The 27172-nt window shown below is 43.8% G+C and overlaps 2 protein-coding genes, 1 non-coding gene and 1 pseudogene across 3 annotated transcripts; all 4 read right to left on the bottom strand.

Moving 5' to 3' along the window:
* Window positions 1–249: 249 nt before the first annotated feature.
* LOC103645783 (probable adenylate kinase 6, chloroplastic) lies at window positions 250–9939 on the bottom strand (annotated as a pseudogene).
* Window positions 9940–12011: 2072 nt separating this feature from the next.
* On the bottom strand, window positions 12012–12084 carry TRNAA-CGC (transfer RNA alanine (anticodon CGC)). Its single transcript has one exon. It is a non-coding gene; the product is annotated as a tRNA-Ala (tRNA).
* Window positions 12085–15895: 3811 nt separating this feature from the next.
* Window positions 15896–19857, bottom strand: LOC103645782 (probable adenylate kinase 6, chloroplastic). The gene is made up of 3 exons (XM_035965132.1): window positions 17366–19857; window positions 16708–16980; window positions 15896–16349 (listed from the first exon to the last, which is right to left on the bottom strand). Exons 1-3 carry the CDS (start codon window positions 17375–17377, stop codon window positions 16206–16208), a joined length of 429 nt encoding a protein of 142 aa, XP_035821025.1. The 5' UTR covers window positions 17378–19857; the 3' UTR covers window positions 15896–16205.
* Window positions 19858–22680: 2823 nt separating this feature from the next.
* LOC118476220 (uncharacterized) lies at window positions 22681–25329 on the bottom strand (the record flags this gene model as incomplete). Its single annotated transcript, XM_035965040.1, has 5 exons — window positions 25315–25329; window positions 24801–24977; window positions 23150–23445; window positions 22834–22942; window positions 22681–22782 (listed from the first exon to the last, which is right to left on the bottom strand). Coding segments are annotated over exons 1-5 (699 nt in total), but the record flags the coding sequence as incomplete, so codon positions are not given.
* Window positions 25330–27172: the final 1843 nt, after the last annotated feature.

Raw genomic sequence — 27172 nt, 5'->3', positions numbered from 1 at the left:
TCCTCCTGTGATCCCTGACCACATGCCTAGTTCAGACTCAGTAACCTAACAAGACCAGGATCACAACTCATAATCGCTGGTAGACTCCGCAAGGCATCCATGACTTCATGAGGTCGACCATATACACACTGGATGCAATGAACCTAACAGACTGCCGTATGATTCCTCGCAAGCTATGTGCTCCCATATAGGTATAAAAAAAACCAAAGCTCATCACATACACGAAATGCTTCAATCATATCCACAACGTTTCAAATTGCTTCTGGTATGCACCTCTTTCAACAAGTTCATATATGGTACAGGCTACGAATGAATGTCTGGTCATCGAACAACTATTTCTTTGCTTTTACAGACCGCTTTCGTTCATCTTGCCCATCAATGACTAATCTACTGTACAGTTAGAGTGCTACGCTAAAATAATCTAATCTCGATCCAGATTTGACCATGCTTTCTAAAGATATAAGGAATGTTCAGAAAAATTGACTAACTTTGACATAAGCTACAGATGTTTAGTTTAACGTGCATTCCTAAAAAAATCATGCTGCTGCAGATCTCATATTGTCGGAGTCTTCTATATTCAAGGCTTCTAATAACTTTCGCCATGATTCGGGTATTCCACCAGGTATATTGAACTCCAAGAGCTTTTGACGCGCTCTGTAGAATCCCTCCACTGGTTCAGTCTGTAAAGAGGACAACCCACTTGGTAAGATATATGATGGCACCACACCAAACATCTGTGCCATTCAAACCTTATAGTGATAGGAAGAATCGTTTGTGACTTTTCTATGATTAAAAGCCAAATTAAAAGGCAGTATTAAAATGCAATGCAATTTACAATATTTCACATGTACAAATAATAGATATATAGGGCCTTTTTAATGCAAGAAAATAGTCTAGCTGATCTATATCAACAACAAACTCATTCACTACAAGTACCACAAATTGCGTATTCAGGTTGCATGAATAGATATTTTAAAAACTACTGAGCAAGCGAAAACTTTCAAAAGGCAATCTCAGGCAACCGGAACATACCAGATCATGGTACACACGTAGCCGGTTCTTTACCACTTCTTCAGTATCATCTGCTCTGGTTATTAGCTTCGATTCACACTGTGGCGGAGGCAATAGTGGAGGCAGGTGCATTGGAGCTCCACCATTTTCTCCCTCAATATCAATGGAGGCCACATTGAAGTTTCCTCCACACTGGCTGCACATCCTTCTGCCAAGACATCTTGCAACCACAACTTCTTCTCGGAGCTTGAGATTGATCACCAAGTCAATATTTGTGACTCCTTCAAGTATCTCCTGACAAGGCACATGATAAAACAATATTAGGCCCTACAATTCTTCAACACATGTTGATGTTAAGATTGAATGCCATGGATACCAATCCACTGTTCAATGCTGGGGTCTATCCGTCTATAGCAGAGGAAACTTATTCAGCTCTAAGCAATTTGAGCTTGGCTAATGAAATTTGGTTGGCATGTTTTGAGAAACTATCAGGTTATAGGAATTGATAACAAAGGTAACAGTGACCACTACTGTGATCAAGTTACACATTATTGGTCCCAAACAGCACGTAAAAAGGTATGGTAAGAACTAAAAAGAAAATGCAAGTGAAAAATGCTTCCTGATCAAAGGCAAGTATTTGTTTTTGCATACTTATGGTCAGGTTAAATAATTAGCTTACCGCTTGTCTCATGGTTCGAGGAAAGCCATCAAGGATGAACCCCAATTCACCCCTTTTCTTCTCTCTCTTCCAGGCGTCTTGACAGCAGATTTATGATGATCTCATCAGACACCAGTTTTCCTTGATTGACAATCTCAGCAAGCTGGAAAGGAAGCATACAACCAACACAATCAATTAAAAAACTGACAGAAGATTTATGTTGATCTCATTAGATGCCAGTTTTCCATGATTGTCAATCTCAGCAAGCTGGAAAAGAAACACACAGCTAACACAAAATCAAGCAAACAGAACTACAAAGTGGTCAAAGAGGAGGCACAACAGGAGATTCTAATTTTCTATGTGAAATTGCATTGGCAAGGTTATGGTCTAACTACAACTAAACTACAGCCTACATTCAGAGGCCAAACGATTAAATTACATATTTACACTGTTTAATTTATTTAAACAACAAACAGCTAGCAGCCTATGTGGAGCTACTTATTGATTTTACAAGCTTCTGAAGGGTTTATGGATTATTTGCCCAAAGATTTATTTAACCATATTACTCTACAGGTCAAGTAAAAATCTCTTTATTCCGCACAGACGGAAAGCAATGCATCGTGGAAGCAGCCACAATGAGCAGCTTCGTGAGATTGCTTGGAGCTTACAAGCGAACTACAACATGACGCACCGGATCCATCAACCTGATCAATCTAAGTGCCAGGTAGTAATCCAGTAACGCTGAGATTTACCTTCCTCGAGAAGGGGCTGTTGTAAATTTAGAGGAATAAGTGACATGCTTTCTACATATTTAAATAGATTAAATATACTAATTCCGAATAAAACAAGCATATAACTCAGATAAATGCCATATGTAATTATAACAGCAATGAACAGTAGCAATTCCAGGACATGAAAACATGTAATATAGCTACTCAAATCCATTTGCAAATTAAACATGGCAGGTAGATGAAGAAGGCAGATTAAACAAATAAACATGATTGTTTATATTAAAATATTGCTCTCAAAATAGCGGGTTGCTGCAATAGACAGCCCTCCAACGCTAAAGGGTGATCAAAGATCCTCGACTAACGTGACAGTCCTATCTTACCAAATCAGGGTTTTAGATCAAATATTATGAGCCTAGAAATCAAGCATGAATATTAAGATCAAAACAGTGTGCATAAGAATTAAGGAACAATAATGAACTTAAATAATCAGCTTGCACAATAGTAAGAAATAACTAGGCACAAATAATATCAATGCTGAAAATAACAACACACTAAAACCCAGACTGTCACGTCGTCTCACTACACCGCTATCATCATCGAGCACATAATCCGCCCACAAATTGTGCAATCACACCCAAGTAAATAATACTAGCAGATAGCACAAAATTATTCAATAAATAAATAGAGGCAACGGGTAACTCACAGCACGTAGATTGTCTACGTGGGAAGACCAGCTCAGCGAACACGAGGTTCTGTCCCAGAAAACCAATTCCGCCGCCCACGTCCGGACCTGCACGGCGGGAGGTTGACGGAGATACTGGAGCCGCTGCCGGAGCCGAGGGAGACGTCCTCGGCACCAGCCCGAGAAGAGGAACACCGCGCAGTAGGGAGCCCAAACACCAGGCCACGGTGGACAAAGATCAGAGAACAGCACCACACAGGCGTCAGAGCACAGAAGAAAAGCACAAGGAACCGTTGCTGCACGTGCGCAACACCAGCTACAGCTTTCTTCCAATCACAACCAGCAAGAATCACCACAGGAAGGCCAGAGATCGAGTCAATCGATCCAGTTCTCAACTGGAGCAGTGAACAGGGAGAGAGAGGAGAAGGAATATCGCATATACCGATCCCAAGTCAGGAAATCGAACTCCCATTATAAGGAGCCGAGCAGGAGCTAGTCGCGCAAGAAGAGGGCGAAAGCTACGGCCGAGCAAGCCACTGAAAACGGAGATCCGTTCAGCCGCCGCCGCCGCCCAGCTCTCTGCCCCTATTTTTTCTTTGCCTCTCGGGATACAGCCTTTGCGTCTAGGTTAAGTCACCAGCTGGGTTGCTCGGCTGTAAGGCCTTCTAGCGGCCCAGTCTGGCTGACCCCCTTTCTCCTCTTTTTTTTAATAAAGGGAAAACCCCAATTAACAGCAATCCCCACCATTTTCACTCTTATTTTCTGATCAATGTCATTGAGCTCCCGTACTGTTTATATACTACTTTTCGGCAGAGGTACTTGTTAGGTTTGAACCAAAGCCTATCCCAGTGTACTCCAACCCTGCACGAGTAAGCGGAGGACTACGCCTTGATCCACAAACCCTAGTGTGAGAATCTTCGCACAAAAGGCACATAGTACTAGGCAGATTATCTGCTTCTCTTACGGGGCAGGGCGTTACGGTCATGCCCTTTAATATCTATTCATGAGCTCACTAGAGAGAAAACCTCATTCTCTCCTGGACTGCGACCCCACAGTCAGCTCATATAGGTGAAATCGTTAAGGAAATTCTGTAGGACAATTTCCCTGATTATAGCATTGACTTCATTAAGAGCATATCGCTCAACCTGCCATACAGTCAGAGCACAGCAGCTCATGAGACTCTTTATCTTTTGTGCTCTTGGTTCCACAGTGCTTCGTTTCCTGGAGCCTGGATCTCGGGATCTCCGGTCACACAGGACAGTTATCCGCAGTTGAAACCGCTAACAGGGTACGAGTCCCATTCCCATACACGCTGCTTGGATTGGCTTTTGAGCCAGCCCTTTGGTAAAAGGATCAGCAAGGTTCCTTTCAGACTTGATGTAATCTACGGTTATTACACCCGTCTCTCTAGCATGCCGACATGAATCAAGTCGTCTTCTGATATGCCTCGAGGATTTTTGGTTGTCCTTTCTACTGTTCACTTTCAGCAACACAGAAGTGTTGTCACAGTATACTAGGACAGCCGGTATCGGCTTTGCTAGCATTGGAAGGTCTGACAATAGGTCTCTCAACCATTCAGCCTCCAATGCTGCTGAATCAAGTGCAACTAATTCAGCCTCCTTGGTGGAACGTGTCGACACTGATTGTTTAGACGATCTCCATGACACGGCCCCACCAGCTAAAGTGAACACATAGCCACTTGTAGACTTCATTTGATCCGAGTCAGAGATCCAGTTTGCATCACTGAATCCTTCAAGTACTGACGGAAATCCGGTATATTTAATACCAAGATTCATCGCTCCCTTCAAATACCGAAGCACTCTGTACAAGGCTACCCAGTGTCTATCTCCTGGACTGGCCGAATAACGAGCCAGTCTGCATACTGCATATGAGATATCTGGTCTAGTTGCACTGCTCAGGTACATGAGAGATCCGATGATCTGCGAATATAGTAGCTGGTTCACAGGCTCGCCTTCATATTTACTGAGCGTGTAGGATGGATCATAGGGCGTGGTGACTGGTTTACAGTCCATATGTCCAAAGCGAGTCAGGACCTTTTCCACATAATGGGATTGTGACAAAGTAATCCCATCCTCACCCTTTATCAGCTTGATGTTCAGTATAACATCAGCTTCACCCAAGTCCTTCATATCAAAGTTCTTGGAGAGGAATAATTTTGTCTCCATGATAGCCTCCAAATCGGTCCCAAATATCAATATGTCATCAACGTATAAACACATGATGACACCTTTGCCCCCAGAGAAGCGATAATACACACACTTGTCGGCTTCGTTTACACAAAACCCGGCAGTGGTCAGAGTATTATTAAACTTCTCATGCCATTGTCTGGGAGCTTGTTTAAGACCGTATAAGGATTTAATCAAGCGACACACTTTGCTCTCTTGTCCTTTAACCACAAATCCTTCTGGTTGCTGCATATAAATTTCCTCTTCCAGCTCTCCATTTAGGAATGCTGTCTTTACGTCCATTTGATGAACAAGAAGTTTATACGCAGCTGCCAGCGCTATAAGCACACGGATTGTGGGCAATCGAGCCACCGGAGAATAAGTATCAAAATAATCCTCCTCTTTCTTTTGAGTAAAACCCTTAGCCACAAGACGGGCCTTGTACTTTTCAATAGTACCATCGGGTCTCCTCTTCCTCCTAAAGATCCATTTACAGCCCACAGGCTTGCAACCAGCTGGGAGATCAGTTATCTCCCAAGTTCCGTTCGAGATGATTGAATCCATCTCGCTACGGACAGCCTCCCTCTAGTACTCTGCATCCGGAGATGTATATGCCTCTGTGAGGGAGCGTGGTTCTTCATCCACTAGATAAATAATATAATCATCACCCAGAGACTTTTCAGTCCTTTGTCTCTTACTCCTCCTTAACTCCAAATCTGGAGTCTGGTCATGGACACTCGAGGGCAGAGAATATGTCCGAGATGGACCATCTGGGGCTACTACTTCCTTATCCCGCATAGGGAAGATGCTCTCAAAGAATGTCACATCCCGAGACTCCATTATTACATTTACAGCGATTTCGCTTGTCTCGGAATGGACCACTAGAAATCTATAAGCTGCACTGTTATGTGCATAACCCAAGAAGACACAATCTACGGTCTTAGGGCCTAGCTTTCTCTTCTTCGGCAACGGGACATTCACCTTTGCAAGGCAGCCCCAAGTTCGAAGATGCGAAAGATCTGGCTTCCTTCCTTTAAATCCTTCATAGGGTGTGACTTCACGGTTGCGAGGCGGCACCCTGTTCAGGACATAGCATACTGTGAGTACTGCCTCGCCCCACCAGATGTCAGGCATCCCCGAACTTTGCAACAAAGCATTAGCTAAGTCACACACCGTTCGGTTCTTCCTTTCAGCTACCCCATTTGACTGAGGTGAATATGGAGCAGTGGTTTCATGAATGATTCCACACTCTTTGCAGTACTCATCAAAAAGGTTGGAAAGGTATTCACCTCCTCTATCAGACCGTAACCTTTTAATTTTCTTGTCTAGCTGGTTTTCAACTTCAGTCTTATAGATCTTAAAGTGTTCTAGTGCCTCATCTTTAGTTCTGAGTAAGTAAATATAACAGAACCTGGTAGCATCATCTATCAAGGTAAGAAAGTATCTTTTACCGCCTTTTGTGATTATACCATTCATCTCACAGATATCTGAGTGAATTAGTTCTAAAGGAGTGGTACTTCTGCCTTCAACCGTATGAAACGGTTTTCTAGGCTGCTTGGCTTGCACACAAATACCACATTTTACACCTTTAACATGTTTATATTCAGGAATTAAAGACATGTCACTTAATCTCTTAATGGCCTCAAAATTCACATGACACAAACGGGAATGCCATATATTATTAATGGAATCGTTATTACAGACCACATTAACATGGTAAGAAGAATGATTGTTCAAAACAGAAAGACGGAACAAACCGCCTGACTCATATGACTTTCCAACAAAAGTACCAAACTTAGACAGGACCACTTTATTAGACTCAAACACTAATTTGAGACCCTGTCGACATAGCAGCGACACTGAAATGAGGTTCCGGCTCATCGAGGGCACATAGAGTACGTCCTTCAGCACGAGCGTCTTTCCTGAAGTTAACTTCAGGTAGACCTGTCCAGTACCTCGAACTGCTGCCGGAACACCATTTCCCATCAAGACTGGTGCGCTGTTGAATCCCTGGAATGAAGAGAACATGGATCGATCAGCACAAATATGAACAGTAGCACCGGAATCCATCCACCAGTCATCTGATGGACTTGCCATAAAGGCCTGAGGTGCATACCCTGGGGTGGAGTTAACCACCACGTTCCCTTCTTTGCGCTGAGGTGGAGGACCTTTTCCCTTCCTGAGTTTGCATCTCCGAGCTGTATGCCCGGAGACACCACAAACGTAGCAGATAAAGTCCTCCTTTTTCTTCTTCATCTTTTTGGACTTAGGTTGGTTCATATTCTTCTGTGGAGAGTTCTTCTTCTTCTGGAATTTTCTATCTCCACCCTTCTCAACAACGTGAGCCTGGAGTTGCTGGGATGGCTTGTTACTGGACCTTGCACGCTCTTCCACATTAATCGCAGCTGACAACTCAGTGAGAGTCAATTGCTTCTTCATGTGGCGGCGTGAAGTCACAAAGTCTTGCCAAGAAGGCGGGAGCTTTGCCAGTATTGCATTCACCTGAAAACTGTCTGGTAGGACGCAACCATATTGGACCAAGTCCCTAACAAGGAGTTGAATCTCCTGTAGCTGCTCCATAACAGACCTTCCCTCAACCATTTTATAGTTGAGGTAGTTTTCCGTTGTGAATGACTCATTGCCATTGTCAACTTCAGAGAACTCGTTCTCAAGTTCAGTCCATAGACCCTTGGCGGAGGTAAAACGAGAGTACACGTCAAATAAGCGGTTCGACAAGACGTTCAGCAGACGAGACAAGCATGCCTCATTGGCTTCGTCCCACTTGGCCTTCTCCGCTAGTGCGGCGGCCTTCGCTGCATCATCAGAATCATCTGATGCAGCCTGGGGAACAGCCGACGTCACTACCCAAAATAATTTTAGGTCAGTGAGCCACATGCGAGTCTTAATCTGCCAGCGCTTAAAGCTAGCGCCGTCGAACGCTTCAGGCTTAATGACATCAGAACTGGAGGCCATTATACGAATTGGTTTTCTGGATTGTTGTAAATTTAGAGGAATAAGTGACATGCTTTCTACATATTTAAATAGATTAAATATACTAATTCCGAATAAAACAAGCATATAACTCAGATAAATGCCATATGTAATTATAACAGCAATGAACAGTAGCAATTCCAGGACATGAAAACATGTAATATAGCTACTCAAATCCATTTGCAAATTAAACATGGCAGGTAGATGAAGAAGGCAGATTAAACAAATAAACATGATTGTTTATATTAAAATATTGCTCTCAAAATAGCGGGTTGCTGCAATAGACAGCCCTCCAACGCTAAAGGGTGATCAAAGATCCTCGACTAACGTGACAGTCCTATCTTACCAAATCAGGGTTTTAGATCAAATATTATGAGCCTAGAAATCAAGCATGAATATTAAGATCAAAACAGTGTGCATAAGAATTAAGGAACAATAATGAACTTAAATAATCAGCTTGCACAATAGTAAGAAATAACTAGGCACAAATAATATCAATGCTGAAAATAACAACACACTAAAACCCAGACTGTCACGTCGTCTCACTACACCGCTATCATCATCGAGCACATAATCCGCCCACAAATTGTGCAATCACACCCAAGTAAATAATACTAGCAGATAGCACAAAATTATTCAATAAATAAATAGAGGCAACGGGTAACTCACAGCACGTAGATTGTCTACGTGGGAAGACCAGCTCAGCGAACACGAGGTTCTGTCCCAGAAAACCAATTCCGCCGCCCACGTCCGGACCTGCACGGCGGGAGGTTGACGGAGATACTGGAGCCGCTGCCGGAGCCGAGGGAGACGTCCTCGGCACCAGCCCGAGAAGAGGAACACCGCGCAGTAGGGAGCCCAAACACCAGGCCACGGTGGACAAAGATCAGAGAACAGCACCACACAGGCGTCAGAGCACAGAAGAAAAGCACAAGGAACCGTTGCTGCACGTGCGCAGCACCAGCTACAGCTTTCTTCCAATCACAACCAGCAAGAATCACCACAGGAAGGCCAGAGATCGAGTCAATCGATCCAGTTCTCAACTGGAGCAGTGAACAGGGAGAGAGAGGAGAAGGAATATCGCATATACCGATCCCAAGTCAGGAAATCGAACTCCCATTATAAGGAGCCGAGCAGGAGCTAGTCGCGCAAGAAGAGGGCGAAAGCTACGGCCGAGCAAGCCACTGAAAACGGAGATCCGTTCAGCCGCCGCCGCCCAGCTCTCTGCCCCTATTTTTTTTTTGCCTCTCGGGATACAGCCTTTGCGTCTAGGTTAAGTCACCAGCTGGGTTGCTCGGCTGTAAGGCCTTCTAGCGGCCCAGTCTGGCTGACCCCCTTTCTCCTTTTTTTTTTTTAATAAAGGGAAAACCCCAATTAACAGCAGGGGCCAGGGGAGGCCAGGGCGTCGCGGACGAGGTCGCCGGTGGCAATGTGTGGGACGCCGAGCAGCTGCGAGAGGCGGCTGGCGTAGGTGCCCTTCCCCACCCCGGGGCACCCGAGGAACGCCCACTGCACGCGCCTCCCGTCCTCCGGACCCCGCCCCCTGCGCCCGACCGTTGCCGGTTTCACCCCCGCCTCCTTCGGCAGCGTCACCGCCGAAGCAGCGGCCAGGGTGCGCTGGGACGTGGCGGCGCAGGCCCTGATCGCGCGAGAGATCCCCGCCATCTCGCTGGCTAGGCTAGCTCGGGGGAATCAGACAAGACGAGTAGCGATGAAACTTGGGCAGGGTCCTAGTTATTTATATAGGCATATGGACTGTTAGATCTCCTAAGATATAGGAGATGTATCCACTAATTTAATTTTAATCCATCTCTAACAAGATTCCCTAATCAGACCAGACGCGGCTTCGGACTCCGCTACGTGATCCACACACGTGGCATTATTTTATTGTCTCACTATTTTTTTTTTGGTCCGGCAGCAGAAAACAGAAGCCGCGCGCCGTTTTATGGCGCGTCTTTTACCGTTGCCTTGGCTTCCTTTTTTTCTGTTTCGGCCAAACAAGTCAACATGAATATCGCGCCAAAAACTATACACAAATATATAATTATTTACTAGATACGATCCATTTTCATGGTGTGCCATTTATTCAACCAAAAAAACAACACACAGATGTATGATAGTTTTATTCATGATCTGATCTATTTACAAGGTGCACCATTCATCTATATCTATATCACTATATAATTCATTAGTTTAAACTTTTGCAAAACCCACACAAACAAATCACCCATACACTCAAAACCTTCATTAAATCCAACAAATAAATTACACTAAACTTAACACAACATTAATTCATATCACTGAATAACCCTCTCACTTACTAAAATCTGATCGACAATATTCTTTGTCTTCATCCTCCCCTCCCCTCCCCGCACCCCTCTCCCCCTCCCCCTGTGTTCTCGTTGCCCCTCCCCTCAGTCGTGTCGTTGTCGCCCCTCGCCCCGCCACCACCACTGTCGACCCCCTTCTTAGGATCATAGCGTTAGCATGAGCTATATACTAATCATACTAGCAGTAATACATTAATCGTTTTTGATACAATAGATTTCTTTATTCATGTAAATTGTGCAGGCAAGTGGTGCACAATTCATAAATGTGACTGCATCAACGCACATAGAGGATGTTGTTGAAGGAGCGCCTCTTCGATGGAAAGAAAGATAATATGTTTTTGCTGCTTGATGAGTGCTTACATGAGAGGCGAGAGTCGACAAAGGTAAAAAAATCCACGAGTACTGCTAAGCTCACGTTGTTATTTAGCAACGAAACGATGTCCGTTAGAGCAACTCCAAAAGAACTTATAAACCTTCCTAAAATAGATATTAGAAAAGAAATCACATTTTACTTGCTCCAACAGCTTCTTCAACCTTCTTTAAAAAAAACGCGTCTTGTATCCAGCGACTCATGTTCTGTATATTTTTGTGGCCAACTGGCCATTGCGTTCTCACCAATCCATCTGGAGCTTTTGCGTGTGCACAGGCGTGTGCGTCGGGCACTTGCATGGCAAAAGGAAAGGACGTCTGGCACATGCAATACAAGTAAAACGGCCCATTTAGCACCATACTTGAGTTTTTTTTTATTTGTCCCATTTTTAGATTTTTAGCATTTGTTTCAAGCAGTTGTTGGAGTATACACGTTAATTTGCACCTAAACTTAACGCAACATTAGTTCAGATCGATGAATAACTCTCTTGCTTACTAAAATCAAATGGATAATATTATTTGTATTCATCCAAGGAGTCTTTACTAGTGTTGTTACAATGAGTCTGTAACCCCGTCCAAGGGGCATTTGGGTCCTCCCAATCCGCCATAGGCAGCAAAGTCGTAGAGCCCTCGCAAAGCGGTGGATGTCAAGGACGCCAAGTCCCTCAAGATCCAGCGGCCTTGCCACTGTGGGCCTGTTAACCTTGCACTTGCCACCAGTGTGGTTCTCATTCCCTTCCTAGAGGAATCGCTTCCTAAATTTGTCGATTTCTTAGAGTACCGTCCTTGGTACATTAATGGTCGTACTTCAAGATCTACTGCAAAAGGATGGGAAGTTGTCGTCTCTATATAGAACGAGATAAGCAATTTTCTCTTTGCATGGCAACATGAGACCTCTTTTTGTCAGTTTTATTTTAGGAGACAGATCCATGTCCCTACTTCCTAGATTATGTCCTACACATTCAGTTTGTTCGGGGCGTGTGTGTCAGTTAAAAGAAAGAATTGTGCTTTTGATAAATTCATACATAGCTCGAGATTAAAAAAGAAAAATAATGGAGGTGCGGGGAATCGAACCTCGTGCCTCTCGCATGCGAAGCGAGCGCTCTACCATATGAGCTACACCCCCTGATGCTTGTTGTGCTTTTAAGCATTTGATACACATTAGCATCAACCAAATATAACTGCCCAGCTTGTGCTGTTTCATCGGGATTTGGCACAGCTCGCGTCTATTGGCTTATGTAGCTGACAAAAACAAGAAATCCAGCAGCCTGACCTGATTTTGGGAAAATTTCAGTGATCTAACACAAACTAGGGACAGTGCTGGTGGCTGGTTATACACCGAAGAGTTCCCAGTTTCCTCGCTTCAGTTGCAGGTCCTCCAATGTCTAAATCCTCCCGTGATCCCTGACCACATGCCTAGTTCAGACTCAACTAAAACCTAACAAGACCAGTATCACAACTCACAATCGCTGGTAGACTCCCCAAGGCATGCATGACTTCATGAGGTCGACCATATACACACTGGATGCAATGAACCAGCTGGCAGATAACCTAACAGACTGTTGTATGATTTTTTTAGATAATGGGAAAAGATGTCCCGACCTACATCCGAAACGGATGACGGCCACACAAATCCACAAAACAAACAAATCCATTGCCACAGGCGGCACAAACCCAAGCGTAGTTGGGAGAGCAAAAACATAAAGGCTACATCTTAGATAGTAATCCTATTACTAAATTGCCACCCCTGATGAGCAAATATTTGCATCACCGACACTTGTAACCCCCTGCAGGCATCCTTCATAATTTTGGCATCATCTTCATGCTTTTGGAGGAGCGCCCAAGAACGACATCAATAAATTCCTCGGAAGAGTACCTGCATATAAGTTTGTATAGGGATTTTATAAAAAACAACATCATTTCTACACAACCATAATGCCCAACAAATGGTAGTAGCACCAACCAAAATCAACGACCTCCACCTAGCATTTACATTTATAAGCCAACTATTGTAAATGTCCTCGGTGTTAGTCGGTTCTTTTAGGCCAAAAGTAAAGCTAACAACCCGCCAAATAAACTTAGCATAATGGTAATCAAAGAAAAGATGTTGGATCGACTCGTCGTCTAAACAAAACACACACTTTCTGTTGTCGTTCCAATTTCTTTTTGTCAAACTACCCTTAGTTAGTATAACCCCCCTCCTTAAATACCAAGAGAAAATCTTGATTTTAAGCGGCATTTTGAGCTTCCACACCGTTTGGTCACGCCTAACCCGTCCATTACCGATTATGAAATCATAAAAGGACTTGACAGAATACTGACCGTTCTGGTGGAGGCCCCACTGAAACTTGTCGCTTGAATTGTTTAAGGATACATTAACAACCAAACTTACCAAATTATACCAATTTTGGAGATTGACTCCCACAAGTCCTCTTCGAAAGGAAACATTCAAAGGACTCATTGCACAGACATTAGCCACTATATCATTCTTTCTATGGACTAGGTTATACAAGCTCGGGAATCTTTGTTGTAAGGTAAAATTACCTAACCACCTATCTTCCCAAAAACGTATATCACGACCATTATTAACCGTAAAAACTCCCCTTTCTAGAAACATGTCTCTTACTTTCATAAGGCCAGTCCAAAAATGGGAGTCTCCTGGTTTTCTGCGAACCTGTCCAATAGATTTGTTACATAGGTACTTCTTTCTAATTACTTCTTGCCATAAACCTTCCTCATTAATTAACTTAAACAACCATTTGCTAAGTAAACATTTATTCTGGGTGTCAATGTTTTTTATTCCCAGTCCTCCCATGTCCTTAGGTTGACACCGGATGTCCCACTTAGCTAGTCTATATTTCTTTTTTGGCTATCAGCTTGCCAAAAAATCTAGACCTCAAGTAGTCCAACTTCCTGAGTATTACCCGAGGGATTTCAAAGAAAGACATCATGAACATAGGAAGACTTATCAGAACCGAATTAATAAGAACTAAGCGTCCGCCAACCGAAAGATGTTTACCTTTCGAGCTGCTTAGTTTCTTCTCAATTCTTTCCAACAGTACATTCCAATCGGCGTTCTTTAATTTTGTAACTTGCATAGGAATACCTAGATACTTGAAAGTATAGATGGCCATTTGGCACTAACACGATGGGTCAGCCCAGGCACGGCACGAAAAAGCACGGTCCAGGCACGACCCGGTCCGATTAGTATAGTGCTAGTGCCTGGCACGACACGGCTATAGTGCCGTGCCTGGGCCACTATCTCGACCCGTAGTGCTGGCACGGGCACGACACAATTACATTTTTTATTTTATAAATAATAGTTTACATATATTAAGTATAAGAATTCAACATATAACACAATAAAACTGTAGCTGCACTGGTTAGATGGATGCGTTTAAGCTTCTTATATACACTAGGTTGTGGGTTCAAGCCCCCACAACTACACTTTTTTTGCTAAATTCTACAATATACTCAGATGGGTCATAGTGCCACCGGGCCGGCCTAGCACGATATACTCAGATGGACCATAGTGCCACCGGGCCGGCCCAGCACGACTAACAGGCTCACGGGCCGTGCTTGGGCCGCGGCAGCGGCACGCCGGCCCATCTGGGCACGGCACGCTTCGTAGCCGTGCCAGCGACGGGCCGTGCCGGCCCGTTTGGCCATCTATACTTGAAAGGGTAAGACCCAACCTTACACCCAAGGAGTTGTGAATACGTGTGCTCAACCTCCTTTGCCTCTCCAAAGCAGAAGATTTCACTCTTATGAAAGTTAATCTTAAGGCCGGAAAGTTCCTCAAACGCACAAAGAATGAGTTTTAAGTTTCAGGCCTTCTCAATATCATGCTCCATAAACAAAATCGTGTCATCTGCATACTGGAGAATAGAAAGGCCCTCCTCCACTAAGTGAGGTACCACCCCACCGATCCGACCCTCCCTCTTAGCTCTATTAACAAGCACTACTAGCATATCCACTACTATGTTAAATAACACAGGAGAAAGAGGATCCCCTGTCGCAGTCCTTTTTTTTGTTTGAAAATTATTCCCCAACGTGTCATTTATTTTAATATTGACGTGACCTTTTTGAGTGAAGGCCTCTATCCAATCACACCATCTATCACAAAACCCCTTCAACTTTAAGGTCTGTCTCACAAACGACCATCTAATTTTATCGTACGCTTTTTCGAAATCTATTTTAAACACAACCCCACTTTGCTTCTTACGATGTAATTCATGAATAGTCTCGTGCAGAATAACAACATCTTCCATGATATTACGCCCAGGTAAGAAGGTCGTCTGGGTTGGGCTAATAACTTTAATTGTCACACCTACCAGCCTATTCATTGATGTTTTAGTAAAGACCTTGAAGCTCACGTTTAGCAGACATATCGGTCTGTATTGCTCAATCCTAATAGCCTCACATACTTTGGGAAGTAATATAATTGTCCCAAAATTAAGGCTATGTAACCGGAGGCAACCAGTACTAAAGTCTGAAAAGAGAGCCATCAGGTCATTTTTAATAACATCCCAGAAATACTGGTAGAACTCGGCCGGAAAACCATTCGGACCAGGAGCCTTGTTATGCTCCATCTTAAAAATAGCCACCTTAACCTCTTCTATGGTAAAATCAGCAGTAAGACAAGTATTTTCTTCGCTAAAGATTTATGGGATATCTTGTATCCTAGAGTCATCTAGATGGAAGTTGGATTCAGTAGCTGGACCGAATAGAGTTTTGTAATACGATGTGATATGTTTTTTAAATCAATATCCTCCGTAATTACATTGTCTCCATTCATAAGCCTGTAAATACGGGTTTTCTTGTGTTAACCATTCGCAACTAGATGAAAATACTTGGTGTTCGAATCTCCCTCCAAAAGACCTTTAGTCTTGGCCCGTATAGGTATAAAAAAACCAAAGCTCATCACATACACGAAATGCTTCAATCATATCCACAACGATTCAAATTGCTTCTGGTATGCACCTCTTTCAACAAGTTCATATATGGTACAGGCTACAAATAAATGTCTGGTCATCGAACAACTATTTCTTTCCTTTTACAGACCGCTTTCGTTCATCTTGCCCATCGATCACAAATCTACTGTACAGTTAGAGTGCTACGCCAAATAATCTAATCTCAATCCAAATTCGACCGTGCTTTCTAAAGATATAAGGAATGTTCAGAAAAATTGACTAACTTTGACATAAGCTACAGATGTTTAATTTAATGTGCATTCCTAAAAAAAAATCATGCTACTGCAGATCTCATATTGTTGGAGTCTTCTATGTTCAAGGCTTCCAATAACTTTCGCCATGATTCGGGTATTCCACCAGGTATATTGAACTCCAAGAGCTTTTGACGCGCTTTGTAGAATCCCTCCACTGGTTCAGTCTGCAAAGAGGACAACCCACTTTGTAAGATATATGATGGCACCACACCAAACATCTTACATATGTGCCATTCAAACCTTATAGTGATAGGAAGAATCGTTTGTGACTTTTCTATAATTAAAAGCCAAATTAAAAAGCAGTATTAAAATGCAATGCAATTTACAATATTTCACATGTACAAATAATAGATATATAGGGCCTTTTTAATGCAAGAAATAGTCTAGCTGATCTATATCAACAACAAACTCATTCACTACAAATACCACAAATTGCGTATTCAGGTTGCATGAATAGATATTTTAAAGACTACTGAGCAAGCGAAAACTATCAAAAGGCAATCTCAGGCAACCGGAACATACCAGATCATGGTACACACGTAGCCGGTTCTTTACCACTTCTTCAGTATCATCTGCTCTGGTTATTAGCTTCGATTCACACTGTGGCGGAGGCAATAGTGGAGGCAGGTGCATTGGAGCTCCACCATTTTCTCCCTCAATATCAATGGAGGCCACATTGAAGTTTCCTCCACACTGGCTGCACATCCTTCTGCCAAGACATCTTGCAACCACAACTTCTTCTCGGAGCTTGAGATTGATCACCAAGTCAATATTTGTGACTCCTTCAAGTATCTCCTGACAAGGCACATGATAAAACAATATTAGGCCCTACAATTCTTCAACACATGTTGATGTTAAGATTGAATGCCATGGATACCAATCCACTGTTCAATGCTGGGGTCTATCCGTCTATAGCAGAGGAAACTTATTCAGCTCTAAGCAATTTGAGCTTGGCTAATGAAATTTGGTTGGCATGTTTTGAGAAACTATCAGGTTATAGGAATTGATAACAAAGGTAACAGTGACCACTACTGTGATCAAGTTACACATTATTGGTCCCAAACAGCACGTAAAAAGGTATGGTAAGAACTAAAAAGAAAATGCAAGTGAAAAATGCTTCCTGATCAAAGGCAAGTATTTGTTTTTGCATACTTATGGTCAGGTTAAATAATTAGCTTACCGCTTGTCTCATGGTTCGAGGAAAGCCATCAAGGATGAACCCCAATTCACCCCTTTTCTTCTCTCTCTTCCAGGCGTCTTGACAGCAGATTTATGATGATCTCATCAGACACCAGTTTTCCTTGATTGACAATCTCAGCAAGCTGGAAAGGAAGCATACAACCAACACAATCAATTAAAAAACTGACAGAAGATTTATGTTGATCTCATTAGATGCCAGTTTTCCATGATTGTCAATCTCAGCAAGCTGGAAAAGAAACACACAGCTAACACAAAATCAAGCAAACAGAACTACAAAGTGGTCAAAGAGGAGGCACAACAGGAGATTCTAATTTTCTATGTGAAATTGCATTGGCAAGGTTATGGTCTAACTACAACTAAACTACAGCCTACATTCAGAGGCCAAACGATTAAATTACATATTTACACTGTTTAATTTATTTAAACAACAAACAGCTAGCAGCCTATGTGGAGCTACTTATTGATTTTACAAGCTTCTGAAGGGTTTATGGATTATTTGCCCAAAGATTTATTTAACCATATTACTCTACAGGTCAAGTAAAAATCTCTTTATTCCGCACAGACGGAAAGCAATGCATCGTGGAAGCAGCCACAATGAGCAGCTTCGTGAGATTGCTTGGAGCTTACAAGCGAACTACAACATGACGCACCGGATCCATCAACCTGATCAATCTAAGTGCCAGGTAGTAATCCAGTAACGCTGAGATTTACCTTCCTCGAGAAGGGGCTGTTGTAAATTTAGAGGAATAAGTGACATGCTTTCTACATATTTAAATAGATTAAATATACTAATTCCGAATAAAACAAGCATATAACTCAGATAAATGCCATATGTAATTATAACAGCAATGAACAGTAGCAATTCCAGGACATGAAAACATGTAATATAGCTACTCAAATCCATTTGCAAATTAAACATGGCAGGTAGATGAAGAAGGCAGATTAAACAAATAAACATGATTGTTTATATTAAAATATTGCCCTCAAAATAGCGGGTTGCTGCAATAGACAGCCCTCCAACGCTAAAGGGTGATCAAAGATCCTCGACTAACGTGACAGTCCTATCTTACCAAATCAGGGTTTTAGATCAAATATTATGAGCCTAGAAATCAAGCATGAATATTAAGATCAAAACAGTGTGCATAAGAATTAAGGAACAATAATGAACTTAAATAATCAGCTTGCACAATAGTAAGAAATAACTAGGCACAAATAATATCAATGCTGAAAATAACAACACACTAAAACCCAGACTGTCACGTCGTCTCACTACACCGCTATCATCATCGAGCACATAATCCGCCCACAAATTGTGCAATCACACCCAAGTAAATAATACTAGCAGATAGCACAAAATTATTCAATAAATAAATAGAGGCAACGGGTAACTCACAGCACGTAGATTGTCTACGTGGGAAGACCAGCTCAGCGAACACGAGGTTCTGTCCCAGAAAACCAATTCCGCCGCCCACGTCCGGACCTGCACGGCGGGAGGTTGACGGAGATACTGGAGCCGCTGCCGGAGCCGAGGGAGACGTCCTCGGCACCAGCCCGAGAAGAGGAACACCGCGCAGTAGGGAGCCCAAACACCAGGCCACGGTGGACAAAGATCAGAGAACAGCACCACACAGGCGTCAGAGCACAGAAGAAAAGCACAAGGAACCGTTGCTGCACGTGCGCAACACCAGCTACAGCTTTCTTCCAATCACAACCAGCAAGAATCACCACAGGAAGGCCAGAGATCGAGTCAATCGATCCAGTTCTCAACTGGAGCAGTGAACAGGGAGAGAGAGGAGAAGGAATATCGCATATACCGATCCCAAGTCAGGAAATCGAACTCCCATTATAAGGAGCCGAGCAGGAGCTAGTCGCGCAAGAAGAGGGCGAAAGCTACGGCCGAGCAAGCCACTGAAAACGGAGATCCGTTCAGCCGCCGCCGCCGCCCAGCTCTCTGCCCCTATTTTTTCTTTGCCTCTCGGGATACAGCCTTTGCGTCTAGGTTAAGTCACCAGCTGGGTTGCTCGGCTGTAAGGCCTTCCAGCGGCCCAGTCTGGCTGACCCCCTTTCTCCTCTTTTTTTTAATAAAGGGAAAACCCCAATTAACAGCAATCCCCACCATTTTCACTCTTATTTTCTGATCAATGTCATTGAGCTCCCGTACTGTTTATATACTACTTTTCGGCAGAGGTACTTGTTAGGTTTGAACCAAAGCCTATCCCAGTGTACTCCAACCCTGCACGAGTAAGCGGAGGACTACGCCTTGATCCACAAACCCTAGTGTGAGAATCTTCGCACAAAAGGCACATAGTACTAGGCAGATTATCTGCTTCTCTTACGGGGCAGGGCGTTACGGTCATGCCCTTTAATATCTATTCATGAGCTCACTAGAGAGAAAACCTCATTCTCTCCTGGACTGCGACCCCACAGTCAGCTCATATAGGTGAAATCGTTAAGGAAATTCTGTAGGACAATTTCCCTGATTATAGCATTGACTTCATTAAGAGCATATCGCTCAACCTGCCATACAGTCAGAGCACAGCAGCTCATGAGACTCTTTATCTTTTGTGCTCTTGGTTCCACAGTGCTTCGTTTCCTGGAGCCTGGATCTCGGGATCTCCGGTCACACAGGACAGTTATCCGCAGTTGAAACCGCTAACAGGGTACGAGTCCCATTCCCATACACGCTGCTTGGATTGGCTTTTGAGCCAGCCCTTTGGTAAAAGGATCAGCAAGGTTCCTTTCAGACTTGATGTAATCTACGGTTATTACACCCGTCTCTCTAGCATGCCGACATGAATCAAGTCGTCTTCTGATATGCCTCGAGGATTTTTGGTTGTCCTTTCTACTGTTCACTTTCAGCAACACAGAAGTGTTGTCACAGTATACTAGGACAGCCGGTATCGGCTTTGCTAGCATTGGAAGGTCTGACAATAGGTCTCTCAACCATTCAGCCTCCAATGCTGCTGAATCAAGTGCAACTAATTCAGCCTCCTTGGTGGAACGTGTCGACACTGATTGTTTAGACGATCTCCATGACACGGCCCCACCAGCTAAAGTGAACACATAGCCACTTGTAGACTTCATTTGATCCGAGTCAGAGATCCAGTTTGCATCACTGAATCCTTCAAGTACTGACGGAAATCCGGTATATTTAATACCAAGATTCATCGCTCCCTTCAAATACCGAAGCACTCTGTACAAGGCTACCCAGTGTCTATCTCCTGGACTGGCCGAATAACGAGCCAGTCTGCATACTGCATATGAGATATCTGGTCTAGTTGCACTGCTCAGGTACATGAGAGATCCGATGATCTGCGAATATAGTAGCTGGTTCACAGGCTCGCCTTCATATTTACTGAGCGTGTAGGATGGATCATAGGGCGTGGTGACTGGTTTACAGTCCATATGTCCAAAGCGAGTCAGGACCTTTTCCACATAATGGGATTGTGACAAAGTAATCCCATCCTCACCCTTTATCAGCTTGATGTTCAGTATAACATCAGCTTCACCCAAGTCCTTCATATCAAAGTTCTTGGAGAGGAATAATTTTGTCTCCATGATAGCCTCCAAATCGGTCCCAAATATCAATATGTCATCAACGTATAAACACATGATGACACCTTTGCCCCCAGAGAAGCGATAATACACACACTTGTCGGCTTCGTTTACACAAAACCCGGCAGTGGTCAGAGTATTATTAAACTTCTCATGCCATTGTCTGGGAGCTTGTTTAAGACCGTATAAGGATTTAATCAAGCGACACACTTTGCTCTCTTGTCCTTTAACCACAAATCCTTCTGGTTGCTGCATATAAATTTCCTCTTCCAGCTCTCCATTTAGGAATGCTGTCTTTACGTCCATTTGATGAACAAGAAGTTTATACGCAGCTGCCAGCGCTATAAGCACACGGATTGTGGGCAATCGAGCCACCGGAGAATAAGTATCAAAATAATCCTCCTCTTTCTTTTGAGTAAAACCCTTAGCCACAAGACGGGCCTTGTACTTTTCAATAGTACCATCGGGTCTCCTCTTCCTCCTAAAGATCCATTTACAGCCCACAGGCTTGCAACCAGCTGGGAGATCAGTTATCTCCCAAGTTCCGTTCGAGATGATTGAATCCATCTCGCTACGGACAGCCTCCCTCTAGTACTCTGCATCCGGAGATGTATATGCCTCTGTGAGGGAGCGTGGTTCTTCATCCACTAGATAAATAATATAATCATCACCCAGAGACTTTTCAGTCCTTTGTCTCTTACTCCTCCTTAACTCCAAATCTGGAGTCTGGTCATGGACACTCGAGGGCAGAGAATATGTCCGAGATGGACCATCTGGGGCTACTACTTCCTTATCCCGCATAGGGAAGATGCTCTCAAAGAATGTCACATCCCGAGACTCCATTATTACATTTACAGCGATTTCGCTTGTCTCGGAATGGACCACTAGAAATCTATAAGCTGCACTGTTATGTGCATAACCCAAGAAGACACAATCTACGGTCTTAGGGCCTAGCTTTCTCTTCTTCGGCAACGGGACATTCACCTTTGCAAGGCAGCCCCAAGTTCGAAGATGCGAAAGATCTGGCTTCCTTCCTTTAAATCCTTCATAGGGTGTGACTTCACGGTTGCGAGGCGGCACCCTGTTCAGGACATAGCATACTGTGAGTACTGCCTCGCCCCACCAGATGTCAGGCATCCCCGAACTTTGCAACAAAGCATTAGCTAAGTCACACACCGTTCGGTTCTTCCTTTCAGCTACCCCATTTGACTGAGGTGAATATGGAGCAGTGGTTTCATGAATGATTCCACACTCTTTGCAGTACTCATCAAAAAGGTTGGAAAGGTATTCACCTCCTCTATCAGACCGTAACCTTTTAATTTTCTTGTCTAGCTGGTTTTCAACTTCAGTCTTATAGATCTTAAAGTGTTCTAGTGCCTCATCTTTAGTTCTGAGTAAGTAAATATAACAGAACCTGGTAGCATCATCTATCAAGGTAAGAAAGTATCTTTTACCGCCTTTTGTGATTATACCATTCATCTCACAGATATCTGAGTGAATTAGTTCTAAAGGAGTGGTACTTCTGCCTTCAACCGTATGAAACGGTTTTCTAGGCTGCTTGGCTTGCACACAAATACCACATTTTACACCTTTAACATGTTTATATTCAGGAATTAAAGACATGTCACTTAATCTCTTAATGGCCTCAAAATTCACATGACACAAACGGGAATGCCATATATTATTAATGGAATCGTTATTACAGACCACATTAACATGGTAAGAAGAATGATTGTTCAAAACAGAAAGACGGAACAAACCGCCTGACTCATATGACTTTCCAACAAAAGTACCAAACTTAGACAGGACCACTTTATTAGACTCAAACACTAATTTGAGACCCTGTCGACATAGCAGCGACACTGAAATGAGGTTCCGGCTCATCGAGGGCACATAGAGTACGTCCTTCAGCACGAGCGTCTTTCCTGAAGTTAACTTCAGGTAGACCTGTCCAGTACCTCGAACTGCTGCCGGAACACCATTTCCCATCAAGACTGGTGCGCTGTTGAATCCCTGGAATGAAGAGAACATGGATCGATCAGCACAAATATGAACAGTAGCACCGGAATCCATCCACCAGTCATCTGATGGACTTGCCATAAAGGCCTGAGGTGCATACCCTGGGGTGGAGTTAACCACCACGTTCCCTTCTTTGCGCTGAGGTGGAGGACCTTTTCCCTTCCTGAGTTTGCATCTCCGAGCTGTATGCCCGGAGACACCACAAACGTAGCAGATAAAGTCCTCCTTTTTCTTCTTCATCTTTTTGGACTTAGGTTGGTTCATATTCTTCTGTGGAGAGTTCTTCTTCTTCTGGAATTTTCTATCTCCACCCTTCTCAACAACGTGAGCCTGGAGTTGCTGGGATGGCTTGTTACTGGACCTTGCACGCTCTTCCACATTAATCGCAGCTGACAACTCAGTGAGAGTCAATTGCTTCTTCATGTGGCGGCGTGAAGTCACAAAGTCTCGCCAAGAAGGCGGGAGCTTTGCCAGTATTGCATTCACCTGAAAACTGTCTGGTAGGACGCAACCATATTGGACCAAGTCCCTAACAAGGAGTTGAATCTCCTGTAGCTGCTCCATAACAGACCTTCCCTCAACCATTTTATAGTTGAGGTAGTTTTCCGTTGTGAATGACTCATTGCCATTGTCAACTTCAGAGAACTCGTTCTCAAGTTCAGTCCATAGACCCTTGGCGGAGGTAAAACGAGAGTACACGTCAAATAAGCGGTTCGACAAGACGTTCAGCAGACGAGACAAGCATGCCTCATTGGCTTCGTCCCACTTGGCCTTCTCCGCTAGTGCGGCGGCCTTCGCTGCATCATCAGAATCATCTGATGCAGCCTGGGGAACAGCCGACGTCACTACCCAAAATAATTTTAGGTCAGTGAGCCACATGCGAGTCTTAATCTGCCAGCGCTTAAAGCTAGCGCCGTCGAACGCTTCAGGCTTAATGACATCAGAACTGGAGGCCATTATACGAATTGGTTTTCTGGATTGTTGTAAATTTAGAGGAATAAGTGACATGCTTTCTACATATTTAAATAGATTAAATATACTAATTCCGAATAAAACAAGCATATAACTCAGATAAATGCCATATGTAATTATAACAGCAATGAACAGTAGCAATTCCAGGACATGAAAACATGTAATATAGCTACTCAAATCCATTTGCAAATTAAACATGGCAGGTAGATGAAGAAGGCAGATTAAACAAATAAACATGATTGTTTATATTAAAATATTGCTCTCAAAATAGCGGGTTGCTGCAATAGACAGCCCTCCAACGCTAAAGGGTGATCAAAGATCCTCGACTAACGTGACAGTCCTATCTTACCAAATCAGGGTTTTAGATCAAATATTATGAGCCTAGAAATCAAGCATGAATATTAAGATCAAAACAGTGTGCATAAGAATTAAGGAACAATAATGAACTTAAATAATCAGCTTGCACAATAGTAAGAAATAACTAGGCACAAATAATATCAATGCTGAAAATAACAACACACTAAAACCCAGACTGTCACGTCGTCTCACTACACCGCTATCATCATCGAGCACATAATCCGCCCACAAATTGTGCAATCACACCCAAGTAAATAATACTAGCAGATAGCACAAAATTATTCAATAAATAAATAGAGGCAACGGGTAACTCACAGCACGTAGATTGTCTACGTGGGAAGACCAGCTCAGCGAACACGAGGTTCTGTCCCAGAAAACCAATTCCGCCGCCCACGTCCGGACCTGCACGGCGGGAGGTTGACGGAGATACTGGAGCCGCTGCCGGAGCCGAGGGAGACGTCCTCGGCACCAGCCCGAGAAGAGGAACACCGCGCAGTAGGGAGCCCAAACACCAGGCCACGGTGGACAAAGATCAGAGAACAGCACCACACAGGCGTCAGAGCACAGAAGAAAAGCACAAGGAACCGTTGCTGCACGTGCGCAGCACCAGCTACAGCTTTCTTCCAATCACAACCAGCAAGAATCACCACAGGAAGGCCAGAGATCGAGTCAATCGATCCAGTTCTCAACTGGAGCAGTGAACAGGGAGAGAGAGGAGAAGGAATATCGCATATACCGATCCCAAGTCAGGAAATCGAACTCCCATTATAAGGAGCCGAGCAGGAGCTAGTCGCGCAAGAAGAGGGCGAAAGCTACGGCCGAGCAAGCCACTGAAAACGGAGATCCGTTCAGCCGCCGCCGCCGCCCAGCTCTCTGCCCCTATTTTTTCTTTGCCTCTCGGGATACAGCCTTTGCGTCTAGGTTAAGTCACCAGCTGGGTTGCTCGGCTGTAAGGCCTTCTAGCGGCCCAGTCTGGCTGACCCCCTTTCTCCTCTTTTTTTTAATAAAGGGAAAACCCCAATTAACAGCAATCCCCACCATTTTCACTCTTATTTTCTGATCAATGTCATTGAGCTCCCGTACTGTTTATATACTACTTTTCGGCAGAGGTACTTGTTAGGTTTGAACCAAAGCCTATCCCAGTGTACTCCAACCCTGCACGAGTAAGCGGAGGACTACGCCTTGATCCACAAACCCTAGTGTGAGAATCTTCGCACAAAAGGCACATAGTACTAGGCAGATTATCTGCTTCTCTTACGGGGCAGGGCGTTACGGTCATGCCCTTTAATATCTATTCATGAGCTCACTAGAGAGAAAACCTCATTCTCTCCTGGACTGCGACCCCACAGTCAGCTCATATAGGTGAAATCGTTAAGGAAATTCTGTAGGACAATTTCCCTGATTATAGCATTGACTTCATTAAGAGCATATCGCTCAACCTGCCATACAGTCAGAGCACAGCAGCTCATGAGACTCTTTATCTTTTGTGCTCTTGGTTCCACAGTGCTTCGTTTCCTGGAGCCTGGATCTCGGGATCTCCGGTCACACAGGACAGTTATCCGCAGTTGAAACCGCTAACAGGGTACGAGTCCCATTCCCATACACGCTGCTTGGATTGGCTTTTGAGCCAGCCCTTTGGTAAAAGGATCAGCAAGGTTCCTTTCAGACTTGATGTAATCTACGGTTATTACACCCGTCTCTCTAGCATGCCGACATGAATCAAGTCGTCTTCTGATATGCCTCGAGGATTTTTGGTTGTCCTTTCTACTGTTCACTTTCAGCAACACAGAAGTGTTGTCACAGTATACTAGGACAGCCGGTATCGGCTTTGCTAGCATTGGAAGGTCTGACAATAGGTCTCTCAACCATTCAGCCTCCAATGCTGCTGAATCAAGTGCAACTAATTCAGCCTCCTTGGTGGAACGTGTCGACACTGATTGTTTAGACGATCTCCATGACACGGCCCCACCAGCTAAAGTGAACACATAGCCACTTGTAGACTTCATTTGATCCGAGTCAGAGATCCAGTTTGCATCACTGAATCCTTCAAGTACTGACGGAAATCCGGTATATTTAATACCAAGATTCATCGCTCCCTTCAAATACCGAAGCACTCTGTACAAGGCTACCCAGTGTCTATCTCCTGGACTGGCCGAATAACGAGCCAGTCTGCATACTGCATATGAGATATCTGGTCTAGTTGCACTGCTCAGGTACATGAGAGATCCGATGATCTGCGAATATAGTAGCTGGTTCACAGGCTCGCCTTCATATTTACTGAGCGTGTAGGATGGATCATAGGGCGTGGTGACTGGTTTACAGTCCATATGTCCAAAGCGAGTCAGGACCTTTTCCACATAATGGGATTGTGACAAAGTAATCCCATCCTCACCCTTTATCAGCTTGATGTTCAGTATAACATCAGCTTCACCCAAGTCCTTCATATCAAAGTTCTTGGAGAGGAATAATTTTGTCTCCATGATAGCCTCCAAATCGGTCCCAAATATCAATATGTCATCAACGTATAAACACATGATGACACCTTTGCCCCCAGAGAAGCGATAATACACACACTTGTCGGCTTCGTTTACACAAAACCCGGCAGTGGTCAGAGTATTATTAAACTTCTCATGCCATTGTCTGGGAGCTTGTTTAAGACCGTATAAGGATTTAATCAAGCGACACACTTTGCTCTCTTGTCCTTTAACCACAAATCCTTCTGGTTGCTGCATATAAATTTCCTCTTCCAGCTCTCCATTTAGGAATGCTGTCTTTACGTCCATTTGATGAACAAGAAGTTTATACGCAGCTGCCAGCGCTATAAGCACACGGATTGTGGGCAATCGAGCCACCGGAGAATAAGTATCAAAATAATCCTCCTCTT

Source organism: Zea mays, chromosome 2 (assembly GCF_902167145.1).
Source record: "Zea mays cultivar B73 chromosome 2, Zm-B73-REFERENCE-NAM-5.0, whole genome shotgun sequence".
NCBI lineage: Eukaryota > Viridiplantae > Streptophyta > Magnoliopsida > Poales > Poaceae > Zea > Zea mays.
Note: the sequence above shows the minus strand (reverse complement) of the source record. Positions and strands in the feature narration are given on the sequence as shown.